The sequence below is a fragment of the Oncorhynchus kisutch genome, linkage group LG19, assembly GCF_002021735.2.
Source record: "Oncorhynchus kisutch isolate 150728-3 linkage group LG19, Okis_V2, whole genome shotgun sequence".
Lineage (NCBI taxonomy): Eukaryota > Metazoa > Chordata > Actinopteri > Salmoniformes > Salmonidae > Oncorhynchus > Oncorhynchus kisutch.
Genome location: NC_034192.2, coordinates 19,513,857 through 19,536,623, shown reverse-complemented (window position 1 = coordinate 19,536,623; position 22,767 = coordinate 19,513,857). Strand labels below are relative to the sequence as shown.

Sequence of the window (22,767 nt, the reverse complement as noted above, 5' to 3'; positions counted from 1 at the left end):
GGCAGAGATGACAGCTGTGAGGGTTTCTGGGTAAGTCTCCAAGAGTGTTCCACATCTGGATTGGGCAACATTTGCCCATTTTATTATTTTCTAAGTTCTTCTTCAAGCACTGTCAAATTGGTTGTTGATCATTGCTAGCTTCCACTAAGCTAACATATGGGATTGTATCGAGATGGTCACATATTGAAGCCCTTATTTTTGGTTAGAATCATCTACCTCCATACTTCCATTCATTTGTATGGGTTAGCTTCAGATGAGTCCCGTGACACTTGTGTTGGTCGTAGAGCAAAACGGAGAACACCATCTGTTTGTGAGAGTCTCCCCTTTACACAGTGGGGTCATGTTTTCTGGATGTCTCATGGTCTGACAAACACCGCTGTAGCTCGGCCAACTTCCCCCGCAGATGCGGAAGGCCGACATAGGCAGATGCAGCCAATACACAAAAAAAGGTATCTCTAGTTTCAGCTGACATTTTGATGGGGATTGTTTTATTATGTTACACCCGTGCGTTTATCTGAGTATCAATAGACTCTTAAGGATTTTTATGTTTTATTTCTATATATTTTTTGGCACTTTTACCCCTTTTTCTCCCCAATTCTTGTTATCCAATTGGTCATTAAAGTCTTGCCCTATCAGCCGCAGCCCTACAGACTAGGGAGAGGTCAAAGGTCAAGAGCCTTGCATCCTCTGAAACACGACCCCGCCAAGTCGCACTGCTTCTTGACACAATGCTCTCTGAACCCGGAAGCCGGCCGCACCAACGTGTCAGAGGAAACACTATCCAGCTGGACATTTCACTACATACTTTGAAGCACGTTTTACCTGGCTTTAAAGTAGCCTCGACAAAATCGAAACCAAAAATGCAGGCAGTTATTGAGAGAGACAAATACAATATGGCGTCCATCTAACCTGGAAGAAAAAATGATTGTCCTTAAAACAAGCAAACGTAGCACTGACCCAATGACAGACCGTGAATATGCACATTTACCGGGGAGATAGATGGCTGATGTACTCTAGTGGTGCCAATAACTTTAGGTTGAGAATTTTCATAATTAAAAGATAGATTGGAGTCTTTTCGTTGTCTTCTATTTACATCAATGTTGCGATATATTTGTCTGGGTTTCTCTGCTTTTCACTGGCAGTCAAAACTCAACAATAATCTATTTGGTATTTGCTGCATGCTCTGCCCAAATTGCGGGCCCTTCCAACTGTAGGCTATGTGATTTAAATCCACATCCAATCATGCTTTCTGATGTGGTACCCTATTTTTAATAATTGTATTTACTTATGTATATAAGCTATTTAGGCTAATTCAGTGTACTTTAGGGAAAGCTTCCCATAGCCATTCGGAAGTGCCACCTATGTGTTGTAACATCTCATGGGTATTCGGTAAGAAGGATGCACGCCGTTGCATTGCAGTTGCATGTTCTGTTAAGATGAATTAACATAAAGTAAAAGTGATTTCTGGCATTCTGAGCAGGGGGTGGACGCTCTAATCCGGTTGCGCAACCAATGCATATGAATCCAGTCAATTTCTTAAATATCCGGTAAATGAAAATGGTGCCATAATTCCACTTTGACATGATGGGGTATTGTGTGTAGGCCAGTGACAAATTTAGGTTGTAACTCAACAAAATGTGGAAAATGTGAAGGGGTGTGAATAATTTCTGAAGGCACTGTATGTGTCTCTAATATGGTCATACGTTTGGCAGGAGGTTTGGAAGTGCACCTCAGTTTTCTCTCGAGAACCAGGTCTGCCTACGGCAGCCTCTCTCAATAGCAAGGCTATGCTCACCGAGTCTATATAGTCAAAGCTTTCCTTCATTTTGGTGAAGGACAGAGGGGGGCGTGACTTTTAAAAAATGGCAGAGTAATAACAAAAATAGAAAATCATGAGCAAGTCAAATGAATGCTTTAGTGAATCTAGTGTTAACAGAGAGTACACAGTGGCAGAATACCACTGTGACTGACCATTTCCTAAATAAGTCTATATAACATACTGCTGTTAGAATTGTAATGTCATAAACAGAACTGGAGTTATAACCAGTTTTAAGAGGGCATGTCATTTAAAAAAAAAAGGTTTCCCCTCATTGCCCCTCCTCCTCCCGACAGTGGAAGTGGAAGGTGCCGTGCCCAGTTGATAATCACCCTGATAATTTCCTCAACTGAACATAAACTCATTTCACACATATTACAGATGAAATCAATGGAGTCGAGTATGATTGGGGAGAATGGGTGAGTTGATGAGCGAGGGGAGGCGAACGATGCATAATTATGTAATCGCCAGTTGTGAATGAAGAACAGGGCTGGCCATTCTATTGTATTGATACGGCATATTCTAATTCTAATCTCAAAATGGTATGTACCCTATATCAATCCACGCGCCACTGTAGCAGTCGACTCAGTCTTATCAGTCGACTCCGACGCAGTGAGAGTGTCCGGAATTTACAATGGCAAAAAGACCAAGAGGAATGGATACGCGTTCTGCTTCGGCACTGCTACAACATCCGACTGAAAACCACTCGGGTGGTGGGGGAAGAAATGAACCATGACATCTCTGATGATTATTCTTCTGATTCTTGGGCCTCCGTCGTCTCAACCTATACACGCGAGGCCTAAGCGTTAAAAAGCCAGATCGGTGCTCTCTGAGCAGTTGCCCGCGCCACCACCAAAGGAAACGCTGGACATTAGAAAGGGATGCCACCGTTTGGATAGAATAAGCCGGTGACAATGCTACGGGTCCGCTATCAGCACTAACTGTCACCACGGAGCGAGCAGGCGCTGCATCTCAAGCTAAAGTCAATATCGGCAACGCACTCGTTGTTTTATGTGGCATGGACGTACAGCCCACTGTACTGTGGCTGAGGTGCACGGGGAGCCAGGAGACACTGCCTGAGACGCTGTCTGTGGACGACCTGGAAGCGTTCGTTTCGATCCTGTGTGTGCGTGGAGCATTCGGTGGAGCGCGCGTGTGTATGGAGAGCTTCTGCTCAGACACGTGGGAAACCATGTCACGCAATCGTTCCAGCGAGATCATGCGTTACCTCCATTTTGATGACAAAGAAACGAGGACGAGGCGCCTGGAAACATACACATTTGCCATGGAATCCGACGTACAGACAATACTTGACTATTTGACTGCTGTCATATCGCTACTTTTAAATTCATTACAATGCCATTGTTGGTTTTGTGCAGACTTTCACTACTGACGTTTTCTAATTGCTCACCATGCGTCTGGGGTTGGGGTATGTTATTTAGTCGTTATAAAAATAACATTTTCCCGTGTTTTAACACATATGCTTTCTGTTTCATGACAAAGGCATCCCACAAATAATCATGTATTGAACACTTCAATGTTGGTGTTTTTTGCTTTGACATGTATCCTACAGTAACATAAACTAATGAACATGCTATTGTGATTTTTGCAATTAATTCCAGTCATTCGCAGCAGAGAACTGGAAGGAAAGGCGGCCTAAGGGGTTGTTAGCTTTGGGGATGACCAGTGAAATATACCGGCTGGAGCGCTTGCTACTGGTTGGTGTTGCTATGGTGACCAGTGAGCTGAGATAAGGCGGGGCTTTACCTAGCAAAGACTTACAGATGACCTGGAGCCAGTGGGTTTGGCGACAAATATGTAGCGAGGGCCAGCCAACGAGAGCGTACAGGTCGCAGCGGTGGGTAGTATATGGGGCTTTGATGACAAAAATGGATGGCACTGCGATAGACTGCATCCAATTTGCTGAGTAGAGTGTTGGAGGCTATTTTGTAAATGACATTGCATGCAGAATTCTTCAAAAATAAGCTTCATGTACAAAGCAAAACCCCAAGCAGTACATTGCAGAGCAGACTTAGGACTATGCCCGCTAATGTTCAAAATCCAGAAAAGAGCTGTTTTTAAGTGCTACAACCACCTGAAAGGAAGTGATGCCCACACATTTCACCACAAAGCCCTCACCTACAGAGAGATTAACCTAGAGAAGAGCCCCCTCAGCAAGCTGTTTCTGGTGCTCTGTTCACAAACAGACCCCACAGAGCCCCAGGACAGCAACACAACCAAATTATGAGAAAACAAAAAGGTAGCTATTTGACACACTGGAAAGAATCAACCAAAAAACAGAGCAAATTGGAATGATATCTGGCCCTAAACAGAGAATCCACAGGGTCAGAATACTTGACCACTGTGACAGACCCAAAATTAAGGAAATCCTTGACTATGTACAGATACCGTGACCATGGTCTTGCTGTTGAGAGAGATCGCCATAGAGAGAAGACAGGCTATGTGCCCACTGCCCGCAAAATGAGGTGGAATCTGAGCTGCAATTCCTGACCTCCTGCCAAATGTCTGACCATATTAGAGAGACATATTTCCCTCAGATCATACCCACAAAGAATTAGAAAACAAATCAAACATTGATAAACTCCCATATCTGTTAGGCGAAATACAGCAATGTGCCGTCACAGCAGCAAGATTTGTGACCCGTTGCTATGGAAACAGGGCAACCAGTGGAGCACAAACATTGTAAATACAACCCATATTGATCTTCCTCTACTATTCCTATTACAACTATTTGCACATTGTTAAAAACGCTACACAGTTGATAATAGTTTTTGGTTTCTCCTCACTTTTCTGCATTGTTTATTTCACTTGCTTTGGTCGTGTAATCCAATGTTTCCCATGCCAGTAAAGCCCCCTTGAATTGAATTGAACGAGTGTGTGCGTCGAGATTGTGTGTGTCTTTCTCTCTCTCTCTCCACTCCCCTCTGCTTTTAGAGAAGGGTGTGACTGCCTACCAGTGAGAGAGAGGGAGGGGACACAATACTTCTGTTGAGCTGCTTCTCTGTTTCTCTTTCGCTCTCATTCCCTCACTGGCAGGGCTAGGATCAGGCTCTCTCTCTCTCTCTCTCTCTCTCTCTCTCTACTTCTATGTCTCTTTCTCTTTTCCTCTCGCATAGGCCTACCCTTTATATATTATTTGTCTTTCTGCATAGCACAGTTTCAGAGTAATAGGCCTACCGTTTGAGAAGAGGGTAATGCTGGTTTTATTTGTGTGTCATTTCCTATTTTCTTACCTGTCTCTTCTACCCCTCCCCCTGTTCTCACCTCTCCTCTCTTATGGCTTTGTTATCTTTCTCTTTGCCTCTCTCGACCTCTATCTTACCTCTCTACTGCTTTCACCCAACTCCTCCTCCTCTCATCTCTCTGTGTTGTATGTCAGGGTATGTAACAGTTGGCTAGCATGTCCTTTCTCCCTGTGTAGCGGTAGTCTGACTGTTCCCCTGATTACTGTGCCTCTCTCTCTCTCTCGCCGTTCTCTAGATGTGTCTAACATGTCATCTCTTCCAGTGTAACTCTCTTCTCCGTATGTGCTACTACTGGCTAACAGTCCTCTCTCTCCCTCTGCAGTGCCAGTCGAGTCCTAAGAAGGCCAGCAGTGGTGCCAGCTCCCAGTCCCAACCACATCCAAAGGTGCCCCAACCCAAGAAGGAGCCCCAACCCAAGAAGGAGCCCCAACCCAAGAAGGAGCCCCAACCCAAGAAGGAGCCCCAACCCAAGAAGGAGCCCCAACCCAAGGTTCCCAAGAAGGAACCCAAGACCGAGCCCCAGACCCAGGTGGAAGAAGAAGACATGCCCTCAGTACACATCAAACCAGAACCAGAAGAGGTGGAGTGCACGGTGAGAGGAGGATAGGAATGGGTGAATGAGGTGGGGTAGAGGGACAGTGAGAGGGGGTTAGAGGGATGGGGAAGACTAGAGAGACACAGGGACACATGGTTGTAGGTGGGTAGGTGTAGAGAGAGGCTGAAAGAAAATAGAGACCGGCTCTGTCTCTGGACTGTTAGAGAGGGTGGAGGAAAAGGTGGGGCGGTGATGACTGGCTGGAGAGGAAAGAGTGAGAGAGAGAAGGGTGGAGAGGGTGTGGACCGTTAGATAAGAAGAGTAAGGGCGGGGGAGGTTGGTGGAGAGAGATGGAGGAGGGGACCTGCAGAGTGGGTGGGGTTCATTGGGTTAGGACTGTGCAAACTAAGAACAGAAAATTCTGAATAAAATGTTTGGTGTAGGATAGATTATTTGGAATGGGAATCGTGGCAACTTTAAATCAAATCAAAGTTTATTTGTTGTGTATGCCGAATACTTGAAATGCTTACTTACAGGCCCTAACCAACAGTGCAATAGGTATTAGGTGAACAATAGATAAGTAAAGAAATAAAAACAACAGTAAAAAGACAGTGAAAAATAACAGTAGCGCGGCTACATACAGTAGAGAGGCTACATACAGTAGAGAGGCTACATACAGTAGAGAGGCTACATACAGTAGCGAGGCTACATACAGTAGAGAGGCTACATACAGTAGAGAGGCTACATACAGTAGAGAGGCTACATACAGTAGAGAGGCTACATACAGTAGAGAGGCTATACACAGTAGAGAGGCTATACACAGTAGCGAGGCTATATACAGCAGCGAGGCTATATACAGCAGCGAAGCTATATACAGCAGCGAGGCTATATACAGCAGCGAGGCTATATACAGTAGCGAGGATGGCTATATACAGTAGCGAGGCTATATACAGCAGCGAGGCTATATACAGCAGCGAGGCTATATACAGTAGCGAGGCTATATACAGTAGCGAGGCTATACACAGCAGCGAGGCTATACACAGTAGCGAGGCTATACACAGTAGAGAGGCTATACACAGCAGCGAGGCTATACACAGCAGCGAGGCTATACACAGCACCGAGGCTATACACAGTAGCGAGGCTATACACAGTAGCGAGGCTATACACAGTAGCGAGACTATATACAGCAGCGAGGCTATACACAGTAGCGAGGCTATACACAGTAGCGAGGCTATACACAGTAGCGAGACTATACACAGTAGCGAGGCTATACACAGTAGCGAGGCTATATACAGTAGCGAGGCTATACACAGCAGCGAGGCTATACACAGCAGCGAGGCTATACACAGTAGAGAGGCTATACACAGCAGCGAGGCTATACACAGCAGCGAGGCTATACACAGTAGCGAGGCTATACACAGTAGCGAGACTATATACAGCAGCGAGGCTATATACAGTAGCGAGGCTATATACAGTAGCGAGGCTATACACAGTAGCGAGGCTATACACAGTAGCGAGGCTATATACAGTAGCGAGGCTATATACAGTAGCGAGGCTATATACAGTAGCGAGGCTATATACAGTAGCGAGGCTATATACAGTAGCGAGGCTATACACAGCAGCGAGGCTATCGCAGGTGTGAGGCTATCGCAGGTGTGAGGCTATCGCAGGTGTGAGGCTATCGCAGGTGTGAGGCTATCGCAGGTGCGAGGCTATATACAGTAGCGAGGCTATATACAGCAGCGAGGCTATATACAGCAGTGAGGCTATATACAGTAGCGAGGCTATACACAGCAGCGAGGCTATACACAGTAGCGAGGCTAACGCAGGTGTGAGGCTATCGCAGGTGCGAGGCTATATACAGTAGCGAGGCTATACACAGTAGCGAGGCTATACACAATAGCGAGGCTATCGCAGGTGTGAGGCTATCGTAGGTGCGAGGCTATATACAGTAGCGAGGCTATATACAGTAGCGAGGCTATATACAGACACCGGTTAGTCAGGCTGATTGAGATAGTATGTACATATAGATATGGTTAATGTGACTATGCATATATGATGAACAGAGAGTAGCAGTAGCGTAAAAGATCGTTTGGTGGGTGGCGGAACACAATGCAGATAGCCCGGTTAGCCCATGTGTGGGAGCACTGGTTGGTCGGGCCAATTGAGGTAGTATGTACATGAATGTATAGTTAAAGTGACTATGCATATATGGTAAACAGTAGCATCAGTGCACTTTATAGGCCTAAGTTACGTTCTGTGTGCAATGCCGTGAATGTAGAGAGAGAAGGGGGGGGGGGGGGGGTTGTTGTGTAAGCAATACAAAGTTACAGAGCGTCTAGAGAGAAATGCGTTGTGTAGAATAGATTCTCTGTCATGTGAAGTAGATAATCATGTTGGCTCTATAGGCCTGTGTTACATTTCTATGTCGTACGTTGTGAATGGAGGGAGGAAGAGTTAGAGGGGGGAAAGGGAGGGGCTGGGGCTGGGTGGGACACCATTACATAAGTGCTCTTTAGAGAGGGGTGTGGTTGGGCTATATACAGTAGCGAGGCTATACACAGTAGCGAGGCTATACACAGCAGCGAGGCTATACACAGTAGCGAGGCTATACACAGTAGCGAGGCTATACACAGTAGCGAGGCTATACACAGTAGCGAGACTATACACAGTAGCGAGGCTATACACAGTAGCGAGGCTATATACAGTAGCGAGGCTATACACAGCAGCGAGGCTATACACAGCAGCGAGGCTATACACAGTAGAGAGGCTATACACAGCAGCGAGGCTATACACAGCAGCGAGGCTATACACAGCAGCGAGGCTATACACAGCAGCGAGGCTATACACAGTAGCGAGACTATATACAGCAGCGAGGCTATATACAGTAGCGAGGCTATATACAGTAGCGAGGCTATACACAGTAGCGAGGCTATACACAGTAGCGAGGCTATACACAGTAGCGAGGCTATACACAGCAGCGAGGCTATATACAGCAGCGAGGCTATATACAGCAGCGAGGCTATATACAGCAGCGAGGCTATATACAGTAGCGAGGCTATATACAGTAGCGAGGCTATATACAGTAGCGAGGCTATATACAGTAGCGAGGCTATATACAGTAGCGAGGCTATATACAGTAGCGAGGCTATATACAGTAGCGAGGCTATCGCAGGTGTGAGGCTATCGCAGGTGTGAGGCTATCGCAGGTGTGAGGCTATCGCAGGTGCGAGGCTATATACAGTAGCGAGGCTATATACAGCAGCGAGGCTATATACAGCAGCGAGGCTATATACAGTAGCGAGGCTATACACAGCAGCGAGGCTATACACAGTAGCGAGGCTAACGCAGGTGTGAGGCTATCGCAGGTGCGAGGCTATATACAGTAGCGAGGCTATACACAGTAGCGAGGCTATACACAATAGCGAGGCTATCGCAGGTGTGAGGCTATCGTAGGTGCGAGGCTATATACAGTAGCGAGGCTATATACAGTAGCGAGGCTATATACAGACACCGGTTAGTCAGGCTGATTGAGATAGTATGTACATATAGATATGGTTAATGTGACTATGCATATATGATGAACAGAGAGTAGCAGTAGCGTAAAAGATCGTTTGGTGGGTGGCGGAACACAATGCAGATAGCCCGGTTAGCCCATGTGTGGGAGCACTGGTTGGTCGGGCCAATTGAGGTAGTATGTACATGAATGTATAGTTAAAGTGACTATGCATATATGGTAAACAGTAGCATCAGTGCACTTTATAGGCCTAAGTTACGTTCTGTGTGCAATGCCGTGAATGTAGAGAGAGAAGGGGGGGGGGGGGGGGGTTGTTGTGTAAGCAATACAAAGTTACAGAGCGTCTAGAGAGAAATGCGTTGTGTAGAATAGATTCTCTGTCATGTGAAGTAGATAATCATGTTGGCTCTATAGGCCTGTGTTACATTTCTATGTCGTACGTTGTGAATGGAGGGAGGAAGAGTTAGAGGGGGGAAAGGGAGGGGCTGGGGCTGGGGCTGGGTGGGACACCATTACATAAGTGCTCTTTAGAGAGGGGTGTGGTTGGGCTATATACAGTAGCGAGGCTATACACAGTAGCGAGGCTATACACAGTAGCGAGGCTATATACAGTAGCGAGGCTATATACAGCAGCGAGGCTATATACAGCAGCGAGGCTATATACAGCAGCGAGGCTATATACAGTAGCGAGGCTATATACAGTAGCGAGGCTATATACAGTAGCGAGGCTATATACAGTAGCGAGGCTATATACAGTAGCGAGGCTATATACAGTAGCGAGGCTATCGCAGGTGCGAGGCTATCGCAGGTGCGAGGCTATCGCAGGTGCGAGGCTATATACAGTAGCGAGGCTATATACAGTAGCGAGGCTATATACAGTAGCGAGGCTATACACAGCAGCGAGGCTATCGCAGGTGTGAGGCTATCGCAGGTGTGAGGCTATCGCAGGTGTGAGGCTATCGCAGGTGTGAGGCTATCGCAGGTGTGAGGCTATCGCAGGTGCGAGGCTATCGCAGGTGCGAGGCTATCGCAGGTGCGAGGCTATCGCAGGTGCGAGGCTATCGCAGGTGCGAGGCTATATACAGTAGCGAGGCTATATACAGCAGCGAGGCTATATACAGTAGCGAGGCTATATACAGTAGCGAGGCTATACACAGCAGCGAGGCTATACACAGTAGCGAGGCTATCGCAGGTGTGAGGCTATCGCAGGTGCGAGGCTATATACAGTAGCGAGGCTATATACAGTAGCGAGGCTATATACAGACACCGGTTAGTCAGGCTGATTGAGATAGTATGTACATATAGATATGGTTAATGTGACTATGCATATATGATGAACAGAGAGTAGCAGTAGCGTAAAAGATCGTTTGGTGGGTGGCGGAACACAATGCAGATAGCCCGGTTAGCCCATGTGTGGGAGCACTGGTTGGTCGGGCCAATTGAGGTAGTATGTACATGAATGTATAGTTAAAGTGACTATGCATATATGGTAAACAAAGAGTAGCATCAGTGCACTTTATAGGCCTAAGCTACGTTCTGTGTGCAATGCCGTGAATGTAGAGAGAGAAGGGGGGGGGGGGGGGGGGTTGTTGTGTAAGCAATACAAAGTTACAGAGCATCTAGAGAGAAATGCGTTGTGTAGAATAGATTCTCTGTCATGTGAAGTAGGTAATCATGTTGGCTCTATAGGCCTGTGTTACATTTCTATGTCGTACGTTGTGAATGGAGGGAGGAAGAGTTAGAGGGGGGAAAGGGAGGGAGGGGCTGGGGCTGGGTGGGACACCATTACATAAGTGCTCTTTAGAGAGGGGTGTGGTTGGGTTGTCGTGTGAGTGTGTGTGTTTGCCCGCACCCTTGTTTGTGATTGCCCACGCATACATGTTTGCCCGTGCCTGTGAGTGTGTGCACGTCTGTGTGTGTGTGTTGACCACCACTCGTGAGCCGCCCAGCAAAGATTGATCTATGGGTGGGTGGAGGGGCATTTCTGGAGCAGCAGACACTTTTTGGTAACATGGTACCCTCGCCGGTCCCACTCCCATTCACAAGGGGGCAAAAGCAAAGTTTTTTTAAATATTTTGTGTTGTATTGGTTTTGCCCCAAACATGACACTTTGTATTCAGGACAGAACTTGAATTGCTTTGCCACAGTTATTGCAGTATTACTTTATTGCCTTGTTGCAAACAGGATGCATGTTTTGGAATATTTTTATTCTGTACAAGCTTCCTTCTTTTCACTCCTTTTCTGTACAGGTTTCCTTCCTCTCCGGCAACTGAGTTAGAAACAACGCCTGTATTTTGTAGTGACTGCGTGTATTGATACACCATCCAAGTGTAATTAATAACTTCACCATGCTCAAAGGGATATTCAATGTGGGTTTTTATACCCATTTTCCAATAGGCATTGGAAAACCTCCCTGGTCTTTGTGGTTGAATCGGTGTTTGAAATTCACTGCCTGACTGAGGGACCTTCACAGATAATTGTATGTGTGGGGTACAGAGAACAGGTAGTCGATCAAAAATCACGTCAAACACTATTATTGGACACAGAGTGAGTCCATGCAACTTATTATATGACTTGGGCTTGTCATGACAAAGGGGTTGAGTACTTGTTGACTCACAACATTTCAGCTTTTCATTTTAAATTCATTTGTCAAAGGACATTTATGGACAATTTTTGTTAGACATGTTCTGATTCAAAATGATTCCTCCCATTTCGTGCCTACTGAACACAACCCTGGACCCTGCCAGACTGTCTCACTAGTAACAGCCAGAGCCAGAGGTAATACCAGACTGAAGAAGTAAGTCAGTGGGCGATGGATAGAGACGTAAGAGAAGGAGAGCGATGGGGGAAGAAAGTAAGGGATGGACAGAGTGAGAGGGAGAACTAAGGGATTCCCCACAACATTAGATTCACTCTCAAGGGAGCCTGGTGTAAGTCTCTGATTTGTCTCGCCCTTACATCTCACACTCACTCGCTCAATGTTGGGTCAGTCGTGGTGGTCAGGTATTCTGCCACTGTGTACTCTCTGTTTAGGGACAAATAGCATTCTAGTTTGCTCTGTTGTTTGGTTAATTATTTTCAATGTGTCAAGCAATTGTCTTTTTTGTTTTCTCATGATTTGGTTGTGTCTAATTGTGTTGCTGTCCTGCGGCTCTGTGGGGTCTGTTTGTGTTTATGAACAGAGCCCCAGTACCAGCTTGCTTAGGGGACTCTTCTCCAGGTTCATTTCTCTTTGTTATGGAAGGTTTGGGAATCATTTCCTTTTAGGTGGTTGTAGAAATTAACGTCTCTTTTCTGGATTTTGATCATTAGCGAGCATCGGCCTAATTCTGCTCTGCATGCATTATTTGGTGTTTTACGCTGATACACGGCGGACGTTTTTGCAGAATTCTGCAATGCAGAGTCTCAATTTGGTGTTTGTCCTATTTTGTGAATTCTTGGCTGGTGAGCGGACCCCAGACCTCACAACCATAAAGGGCAATTTGTTGAATTTTACAGTAGGTTCCTTTTTGTAGCATCAAAGGCCCTTCTTGCTTTGTCTCTCAGATCGTTCACAGCTTGTGGAAGTTGCCTGTGGTTCTGTTTAGGCTGAGGTAGGTATCATTTTTTGTGTGCTCTAGGGCTATGGTGTCTAGATGGAATTTGTTTCTGGCAACTGGACCTTTTTGGAACACCATTATTTTTGTATTACTGAGATTCAGGGCCCAGGTCTGACAGATCTGTGCAGAAGATTTAGGTGCTGCTGTAGGCCCTCTTTGGTTGGGGCCAGAAGCACCAGATCATCAGCAAACAGTAGACTTCAGATTCTAGTAAGCTAATAAGTATGGGTGCTACAGACTGTTCTAGTGCCCTCGCCGATTTGTTGATATACTCGGAGTATACCAAACATTAGGAACATCTTCCTAATACCGCTTAAGTTTTTATGTATTCAATACAAATCTACTGTTTAATATGTTTCCATCGCATTTTCAACTCTTACTGTCACAAACTGTAAATGTGTTTACTCTGGTATTGGCACCTTAGCCAACAGCTCACAGATGCAGTGCAGATAGGCTGTGTGGTTAGCCTATTCTACATGATGAGATTAGTATGGATAAGGCTGAAAGTATGCGTGTTGGTCAAAAGGTAGTGATCATCATGTAGCAGAATAAGACTATGTTTATTGAATGGAGCATCAAGCTCACCACTTTGCACTTTCACCACCCTGTGCAGTTCATCATCATTTATTTCATCTGTAGCCTAATAAACTGCATGCTTTCCTGAGTCACCACACACCATGTCTTCGCCAAATCTATTTTTACTTCAATATGATGGTTATTATATCGATATCTGTGCATAAAGGCAATCTCCACCTCCATTTTGCACATAATACATTTTACCGACACAAAAAATCCCACCACGTCGAACGAACAAATGATCTGTCTGTATTTACAAAATTGTACTGTAACTTCCTGTTTCCATCACAGCTGACGTTTTTTTTTTTATACGGTTTGACTTTACTCAAACCGTATATGAAAACGTGGTTAGTGTCATGGAAAGAGCAGGTGTCCTTAATGTTTTGTACAGTCAGTGTATATGTTGAAGAGGGTGGGGCTCAAGCTGCATCTCTCTCTCTCGCCTAGGCCCCTAATATCGAGGGAGGCTTCCGCTCTCTGGTAACCATGGCAACGGGGCTCTGGCGGGAGTTGGAAAGACTGTGTGATGTAGTCTGCTTGCCCACACCCCTCCCTACCCCCTCCTCCACCTCTTCACTGCTACCCCACCCCCTCCCTTGCAACCCTCCGCACAACACATCACTACAGCCAAAGGCACACGCAAACACAAATACACACAGTTAAACTGACAAACACAAAAATAAATACCTGCTAGCAATACATTCTCATTTGGATTCTCTCTCTCTCTCTCTCTCGCAATCTCTAGCTCTCTCTCTCTCACACACACACACACACACACACGGTTTTCCGTTAAAATAATAAGAACATTTAATGGAATACCATGTCAAATCCTATTGCATGGTATGACCGTTAGTGTGCAATGAAGTTCTACCATAGTCATACAACAGGTGGCAGCATCTGGAATCCGCTTCGGGCAGGTGAAATGTTGTACCGAAGACTACCTACCGTTAATTCACGTTGACTCTAGTGTTCCTTTCATTTGTTATGTGCATTAGCAACTCACAGCAAAAAAGATACCTAGCCAAGTGATTTCTTCCCCCTACATTCCCTCGGTTTCGCTCCAAGCGCTCCCTCTACACACACACACACACACACACGCGCATGCTGTTCACCCAAGCACCTATATGGCCTACAGAAATGACTGAAAATCTAACTGATGGGATACACACAAAAACTGTTGACAAGCTACATTCCTTGCCAAATCACGCCGACTTTATCACAAATTCAAAATGGACAGGTCGATTAAAGTAGGGAAGTATGTGTTTCAACCACGAGTTGTAGTTTTGGAATCTCGGCTCTTTTAGGATTTTTAGCTAACTGCAATTTTGTTTTTAAATGGTATTTTTATTTAACTAAGCAAGTCAGTTAAGAATAAATTCTTATTTACAATGACGGCCTACTCCGGCAAAAACCTCACCCGGACGATGCTGGGCCAATTGTGCTCCCAATCACGGCCTGGAATCCAACCAGGGTCTGTAGTGACCCCTATAGCACAGAGATGCAGTGCCTTAGACCGCTGCGCCACTCGGGAGTGGCATTTAGAATAGGTTAAAACCCCCCTAAACCGAGGTAGGTTCCAGACTGAAATATGCAACAAAAAGGCAAATTGCGTATTCGTAAGAATTAATCTAGGGGCCTAGTTTGTTTCATTATTAACAAAAGCCTGCCCACCAATTTCCTTTTCTGAAAAATAAAATCCCTGATGATCGGGACTTAGTGGTAGTTTTTTAAATAATTGCATTGTGATTTTCCTTGAGTTTTAAAACCTGTTAAGGCTAGGGCAGAATACTGCCCGTTGGTGAAATGCGTGCCCATAGTAAACTGACAACAAAAAAAATATTAATTGCTAATATATGCATATAATAAATATTATTGAATAGAAAACACTCTAAAGCTTCTAAAACCGTTTAAATTATGTCTGTAAGTAAAGCAGAACTCTCAGGGCACTCATTCTCCCAAACTCTCTCTTGTCATCCAAAAAGTTGGCCCAACTTTGACGTCATCGCCCCCACCCTTCCCAAGCACCTACAGTCCTGGGAACAGTTCCTATGCCTTCAGCGCGGTGTCCGCTTTCAATGGGGCTTCTCATTGTGTGAATCGCGCGCTCACGAGAGTTATGACGGGCCGAATCCTTTCGGTCGCGCGAGAAAACAGGTTTCTCTCACGAGCATTCTGTCTTTCTTCCAAGATTGATTAAACGATGCGTGTGTTTCTCTTTGTCCTGAGAATTGCGGTGAAGCTATATAGCATGCTAACGCTGTGTTCTGAACCAAGTTTGACAAGTTTAGTCGACATATAATATGTAATTTCGACGTTTTGGTGCGAACTAACTTTACTTTTTGGCTGCATTTCAACCGAAATATGTCGTGTTTGATAACCGAAAGACACAGACTTCAAAACTAAAGCTGTTTTTGGTAAGTATAAACCCTTCCAGGTCTTCTGATGGAAGAACAGCAAAGGTAAGGGAACATTTATGTGTTAAATTTGGGTTTCTGTGGAGGAGCCAAAATGCTAATTCCTGAGCGCCGACTCACATTATAGCCTAGTGAACGAAATCTGTAAAGTTAAAAATAAATGTAACACAGCTGTTTTATTAAGAAGAAGTGTATCTTTCTAAGTATATGTAGAACATGTATATTTAGTCAACGTTTATGATGTGTATTTCTGTTATCTGGCAGAGTTACCATAATTTCTCCAGGCATTGTTGTAGCATTTTTTTAGCCATGACCTTCTATGTAAACCGTGATTTATGGATATAATTAGCATATTATTGAAAAAAACAAATGTACTGTATAACATGTCCTATTCCTGTCATCTGATGAAGATTTTCAAAAGGTTAGTGAATTATTTTACTTTTAATCCTGCTTTTGTGATTGCATCTATTGTTCTACAAAATGGCTATGTAAATTAGCCTATCTTTGGTGGTGGTTTGACATAAATATGTGCTATGTTTTCGCCGTAAAACATTTTAGAAATCTGACTTGGTGGCTAGATGAACAAGGTGTTTATCTTTCATTTGAGCTATTGGACTTGTTAATGTGTGGAGGTTAAATATTTCTAAGAATATTTTTTGCGTTCTGTGTGCTACTGTGTCAGTTGAGCAGTGGGGGGAGGTGCCCTAGCGGGACGTGTGGTGCCAAGTAGTTTTAACATTTAAGGATTTAAACGTTCGTTCACCCACAGTCCGTCATGGTGTTGTTGTCCAGGGCGAGTTAGTTCTCCTGACTCAGAGACAGTAACTCCACTTTGGGGTGTGTGCTTGTGTCAAGTTGTGATGTGTTATTGTTTGTAATAATCGGTAATCTTCAAGACTTTACATTGATGTGTTTGTTGTTTGGGTTTGACTGACGGCTCTTTATTGTGTGTGTTCGTGCCATGCACTTAGTTTCTGTGTTTTCAACTGTTGTAACCACAATCAACTGTGGGCTCCACCCTGCTTTAAAGCACAGGTTGTGTGTGTGTGTTATTAAAGCCCTGCACAGGAATGAATTTTAATCCCTACCCATGTCCGAGACGTTCAGGCCCTACCCAATTTGCTTCTGCCAAATTTAAGGCAAACCCAAAATCTGAAATAACTTCCTCCTGTAGTATCCATTAGCTGCTTGTCTGTCTTTCGCTCCCTGCTCAGCATGCGCTCTGTGCATGGCTCTGCTTGTGTGAACATCCATAGCAACGCCTCTGCTTTCTTCACTCTAAAGTCTGACAAAACTCAAGGAACATTATTCTTTTTGGGAAAAGAATGTGGACTCTGATAATATTCTGGTCATGTTTTTGACGAGGTTGAAGCACTTCTGATACCATGATATATACTACGCAGCAGATGATCAAATTAGTGATAGCCGAGTCCTACCCATACCCTAGTTATTGATGAAAAAACAGGCCTTTTGGGCTCGGGCCAGGTAGCAGAGCTTGTGTGTGTGTGAACTGGTTGCACAAGTGTAGTGTTTGTAACGCAAGACGGAGAGACGGTCTCTTGTCAGAGATCACATTCATTTTAGGAGATTGCAAAATATTACCTTTTTATTCAAGACAGGAGAAACATATTGTTTCAGGTGATAAAAAAAATATTATTTTGTTTAGTTACTTTCCTCTTTCCAAGCAACTCAAGCTAGCCTTCACATAGCAGCCAACGTTAGTTAGCTTACTCATAGCAGCCAACGTTAGTTAGCTTACTCATAGCAGCCAACGTTAGCTAGCTTACTCATAGCAGCCAACGTTAGCTAGCTAACCCATAGCAGCCAACGCTAGCTAGCTTACTCATAGCAGCCAACGTTAGCTAGCTTACACATAGCAGCCAAAGCTAGCTAGCTTACTCATAGCAGCCAAAGCTAGCTAGCTTATACATAGCAGCCAACGTTAGCTAGCTAACTCATAGCAGCCAACGTTAGTTAGCTAACTCATAGCAGCCAACGTTAGCTAGCTTACACATAGCAGCCAACGTTAGCTAGCTTACACATAGCAGCCAACGTTAGCTAGCTAACTCATAGCAGCCAACGTTAGCTAGCTTACACATAGCAGCCAACGTTAGCTAGCTTACACATAGCAGCCAACGTTGGCTAGATTACTCATAGCAGCCAAAGCTAGCTAACTCATAGCAGCCAACGTTAGCTAGATTACTCATAGCAGCCAAAGCTAGCTAGCTAACTCATAGCAGCCAACGTTGGCTAGTTAGAAGATTCTATAGCAACACAAACATCATTATCATCAACTATTCGGAGGCTACAGTCATATAATATAACTGGCTTGACATCCAATGTTGTATTATTTAACATTATTGTTAAAATAGTACTCATTTATACAGGGTATGTACGGTCATGAAAATTGTGGAAAAGTTTTAGAACAGTCATGGAAATCATTAGAATGATTTCTGCCAATGTAATTTATTTTGGCACAATTTTCAAATATTTTACAAATTAAACAAAAATCAACATATCAGCCAGGATGGGAATGACACTAGCACATCTGTGTTTGTGTGCATCAGCTGCATGTTTGCGAGTTGAGTGGACCATTGCTCAAGGAGAGAGACATCACAGCAGCAGGTAGGCATAGCCTATCAAATATGATGGAGAACAGATGAACTAGGTAGACAATTAAAATCATATCTTGTACCCTCTAGTTAACTGTTCAGCTGTTATTAGCTTGTATTCATGTTTTCGTCATGCCCCAAAATATCTTCCACCGACACGTACTTTTTTTCAACGATTCATATGATTAATTTAAACTGTTATTTTTGACAAAACAAACGATTCACTTCTCCATTGTATTAGTTGGGATTCGGTTTAATCGCAGTGAATCTAATCAATTATGAACATTGATTTTAGATGTAGCCTTCCCTTTGGATGGTGTTGCTTCACAATGTGTTTTGTAGATAGTACTTCCAGTTGATTTGGACATTGCAACTCTACATACTCGTCAGCCTGCAAAGTAAATACATCTAAGCTAAGATAAACATGACTAACCTTGTAGCCTACCATAGCCATTTGATCTTTGAGATATTGAGTGAGATAATTATTTCAAAAGGCATAAAACGTATTTGGTTGTCAAGGGTGGTCCACCATCCTCCAGGAGAGCTAATGGATAGCAGGCCTTTATTCCAGTCCCCCTCTAAAAATACATTTTAGAAATGAGCTGCTCAACCGGACCAGGATAAAACTCTGTCTGATGTGTTTGAGCAGGGCTTGATGAAAAGCCTGCACACCCAGTATTTCTCGAGACTGAGGGTTGACCATGTGTTTTATACAGTTGCCTAACAGGTGTTCAATACTGATAAAAAATATAAATGCAACATGTAAAGTGTTGGTCCCATGTTTCATGAGCTGACATAAAAGATCCCAGAAATGTTCCATAAAAAAAACGTATTTCTCAAAAATGTTTTGCACAAACTTGTTTGCGTCTCTGTTAGTGAGAATTTGCTATTTGCCAAGGTATTCCATCCACCTGACAGGTGTGGAATATCAAGAAACTGATTAAACAGCATGATCATTACACAGGTGCACCTTGTGCTGAGAACAATTGCCAGTTTGCAATTGGCATGCTGACTGCAGGAATATCCACTAGAGCTGTTGCCAGAGATTTTAATGTTAATTTCCCTTCCATAAGCTGCCTCCAACATCGTTTTAGATCATTTGGCAGTACGGCCACACAACCTCAGACCATGTGTATGGCGTCGTGTGGGCGAGCGATTTGCTGATGTCAACTTTGTGAACAGAGTGCCCCATGTTGGCGGTGCCGGTTATGGTATGGGCAGGCATAAACTACGGACAGTGAAGACAATTGCATTTTATCAATGGCAATTTGTATGCACAGAGATACTGTGACGAGATCCTGAGGCCCATTGTAGTGCCATTCATTCACCGCCATCCCCCCATGTTTCAGCATGATAATGTAGGGCCCCTTTGTCGCAAGGATCTGTACACAATTCCCAAAGCTGAAAATGTCCAGCCATTGACGAGGAGTGGGACAACATTCCACAGGCCACAATCAACAGCCTGATCAACTCTATCAACTCTATGCGAAGGAGATGTGTCGTGCTGCTTGAGGCAAATGGTGGTCACACAAGATACCGACTGGTTTTCTGATCCACGCTCCTACCTTTTTTTTAAGGTAAAGTATCTGTGACCAACAGATGCATATCTGTGTTCCCAGTCATGCATATCATTGCACACCATGTGTTTGAGTAAAATCAACTATATATGTAGGCTACTGAGCTTGTTTGACGCTTTAAGCACACTGTGATATAATTATTAAGATACACAAATGACTCGAAGGAGCCTAACGAGAAGGAAAAAAGCTGTTGCCGAACCAAGGCTGCTGGCCTTCATAAATTCTGTCATTACACTGCCGATTTTGGCAGTAATAGGCTACACCAGGGGTCGGCAATCTTTTCCATTTGGAGTGCCAATTTATCTTACCATTTCTACAGATCTGTGTGCCAGTTATGATTTTCATATGCACATTTTCGTGGAGCACTTTCATTTCTTTTATAATAGTATTTTCATCTCAAAATCGTTGTCTTGATTAATAAATAAAAAAGTATGTGAAAATGATACAAATTTCTATTGTCATAGCCAACTACAGTGCCTTGCGAAAGTATTCGGCCCCCTTGAACTTTGCGACCTTTTGCCACATTTCAGGCTTCAAACATAAAGATCTAAAACTGTATTTTTTTTGTGAAGAATCAACAAGTGGGACACAATCATGAAGTGGAACGACATTTATTGGATATTTCAAACTTTTTTAACAAATCAAAAACTGAAAAATTGGGCGTGCAAAATTATTCAGCCCCCTTAAGTTAATACTTTGTAGCGCCACCTTTTGCTGCGATTACAGCTGTAAGTCGCTTGGGGTATGTCTCTATCAGTTTTGCACATCGAGAGACTGAACATTTTTCCCATTCCTCCTTGCAAAACAGCTCGAGCTCAGTGAGGTTGGATGGAGAGCATTTGTGAACAGCAGTTTTCAGTTATTTCCACAGATTCTCGATTGGATTCAGGTCTGGACTTTGACTTGGCCATTCTAACACCTGGATATGTTTATTTTTGAACCATTCCATTGTAGATTTTGCTTTATGTTTTGGATCATTGTCTTGTTGGAAGACAAATCTCCGTCCCAGTCTCAGGTCTTTTGCAGACTCCATCAGGTTTTCTTCCAGAATGGTCCTGTATTCGGCTCCATCCATCTTCCCATCAATTTTAACCATCTTCCCTGTCCCTGCTGAAGAAAAGCAGCAGATTCCCAAATGGGCACATTTATATGCAGGCTAGGTAGCCCATTAGCCTACAGTTGAAGTCGGAAGTTTACATACACCTTAGCCAAATACATTAAAACTCAGTTTATTTTCAGAATGTGAAATGTCAGAATAAAAGTGAAGAGAATGATTTATACCAGCTTTCATTTCTTTCATCACATTTCCAGTGGGTCAGAAGTTTACATACACTCAATTAGTATTTGGTAGAATTGCCTTTAGATTGTATAACTTGGGTCAAATGTTTCGGGTAGCCTTCCACAAGCTTCCCACAATAAGTTGGGTGAATTTTGGCCCGTTCCTCCTGACAGAGCTGGGGTAACTGAGTCAGGTTTGTAGGCCTCCTTGCTCGCACACACTTTTTCAGTTCTACCCACAAACTTTCCATAGGATTGAGGTCAGGGCTTTGTGATGGTCACTCCAATACCTTCACTTTGTTGTCCTTTAGCCATTTTGCCACAACTTTGGAAGTATGCTTGGGGTTATTGTCCATTTGGAAGACTTTAACTTCCTGACTGATGTCTTGAGATGTTGTTTCAATATATCCACATAATTTTCTTACCTCATGATGCCATCTATTTTGTGAAGTGCACCAGTCCCTCCTGCAGCAAAGCACCCCCACAACATGATGCTGCCACCCCCGTGCTTCACGGTTGGGATGGTGTTTTTCGGCTTGCAAGCCTCCCCCTTTTTCCTCCAAACATAACGATGGTCATTATGGCCAAACAGTTCTATTTTTGTTTCATCAGACCAGAACACATTTCTCCAAAAAGTACGATCTTTGTCCTCATGTGCAGTTGCAAACCATAGTCTGGCTTTTTTATGCCAGTTTTGGAGCAGTGGTTTCTTCCTTGCTGAGTGGCCTTTCAGGTTATGTCGATATAGGACTCGTTTTACTGTGGATATAGATACTTTTGTACCTGTTTCCTCCAGCATCTTCACAAGGTCCTTTGCTGTTGTTCTGGGATTGATTTGCCCTTTTCGCACCCAAGTACGTTCATCTCTAGGAGACAGAACGCGTCTCCTTCCCGAGTGGTATGATGACTGCGTGGTCCCATGGTGTTTAAACTTGCGTACTATTGTTTGTACAGGTGAACGTGGTACCTTCAGGCATTTGGAAGTTGCTCCCAAGGATGAACCAGACTTGTGGAGGTCCACAATTTTTTACTGAGGTCTTGGATGTTTTTTCCAATGGTGTCAAGCAAAGGGGCACTGAGTTTGAAGGTAGACCTTGAAATACTTCCACAGGTACACCTCCAATGGACTCAAATGATGTCAATTACCCTGTCAGAGGCTTCTAAAGCCATGACATCATTTTCTGGAATTTTCCAAGCTGTTAAAAAGCACAGTCAACTTAGTGTATGTAAACTTCTGACCCACTGGAATTGTGATACAGAGAATTATAAGTGAAATAATCTGTCTGTAAACAATTGTTTGAAAAATTACTTGTGTCGTGCGCAAAGTAGATGTCCTAACCGACTTGCCAAAACTATAGTTTGTTAACAAGACATTTGTGGAGTGGTTGAAAAACGAGTTTTAATGACTCCATCCTAAGTGTATGTAAACTTCCGACTTCGACTGTGTATATACGTCTGTGCATAATCAGGTGCTCGTCCTTGTCAGAGTTGTCCACTCTGACAATGAGAACTGTAAAATACTGTAATAGTAATAATATATTGAAAGCATTAACAGAAATGACGGTAACAATACAAAC

General features: G+C 43.9%; 1 protein-coding gene across 4 annotated transcripts in view; it reads left to right on the top strand.

Moving 5' to 3' along the window:
• Positions 1 to 22,767, top strand: part of LOC109864417 (Krueppel-like factor 8) — a 113,740-nt gene that overhangs the window by 56,744 nt on the left and 34,229 nt on the right. For 3 of the 4 annotated variants that reach the window (XM_020452197.2, XM_020452198.2, XM_020452199.2), the window contains exon 2: positions 5,405 to 5,674. In XM_020452197.2, coding sequence (XP_020307786.1) covers positions 5,405 to 5,674 — 270 coding nt within the window. The remainder of the gene's footprint in view (positions 1 to 5,404; positions 5,675 to 22,767) is intronic. The other variant, XM_031797289.1, reaches the window with a different exon arrangement.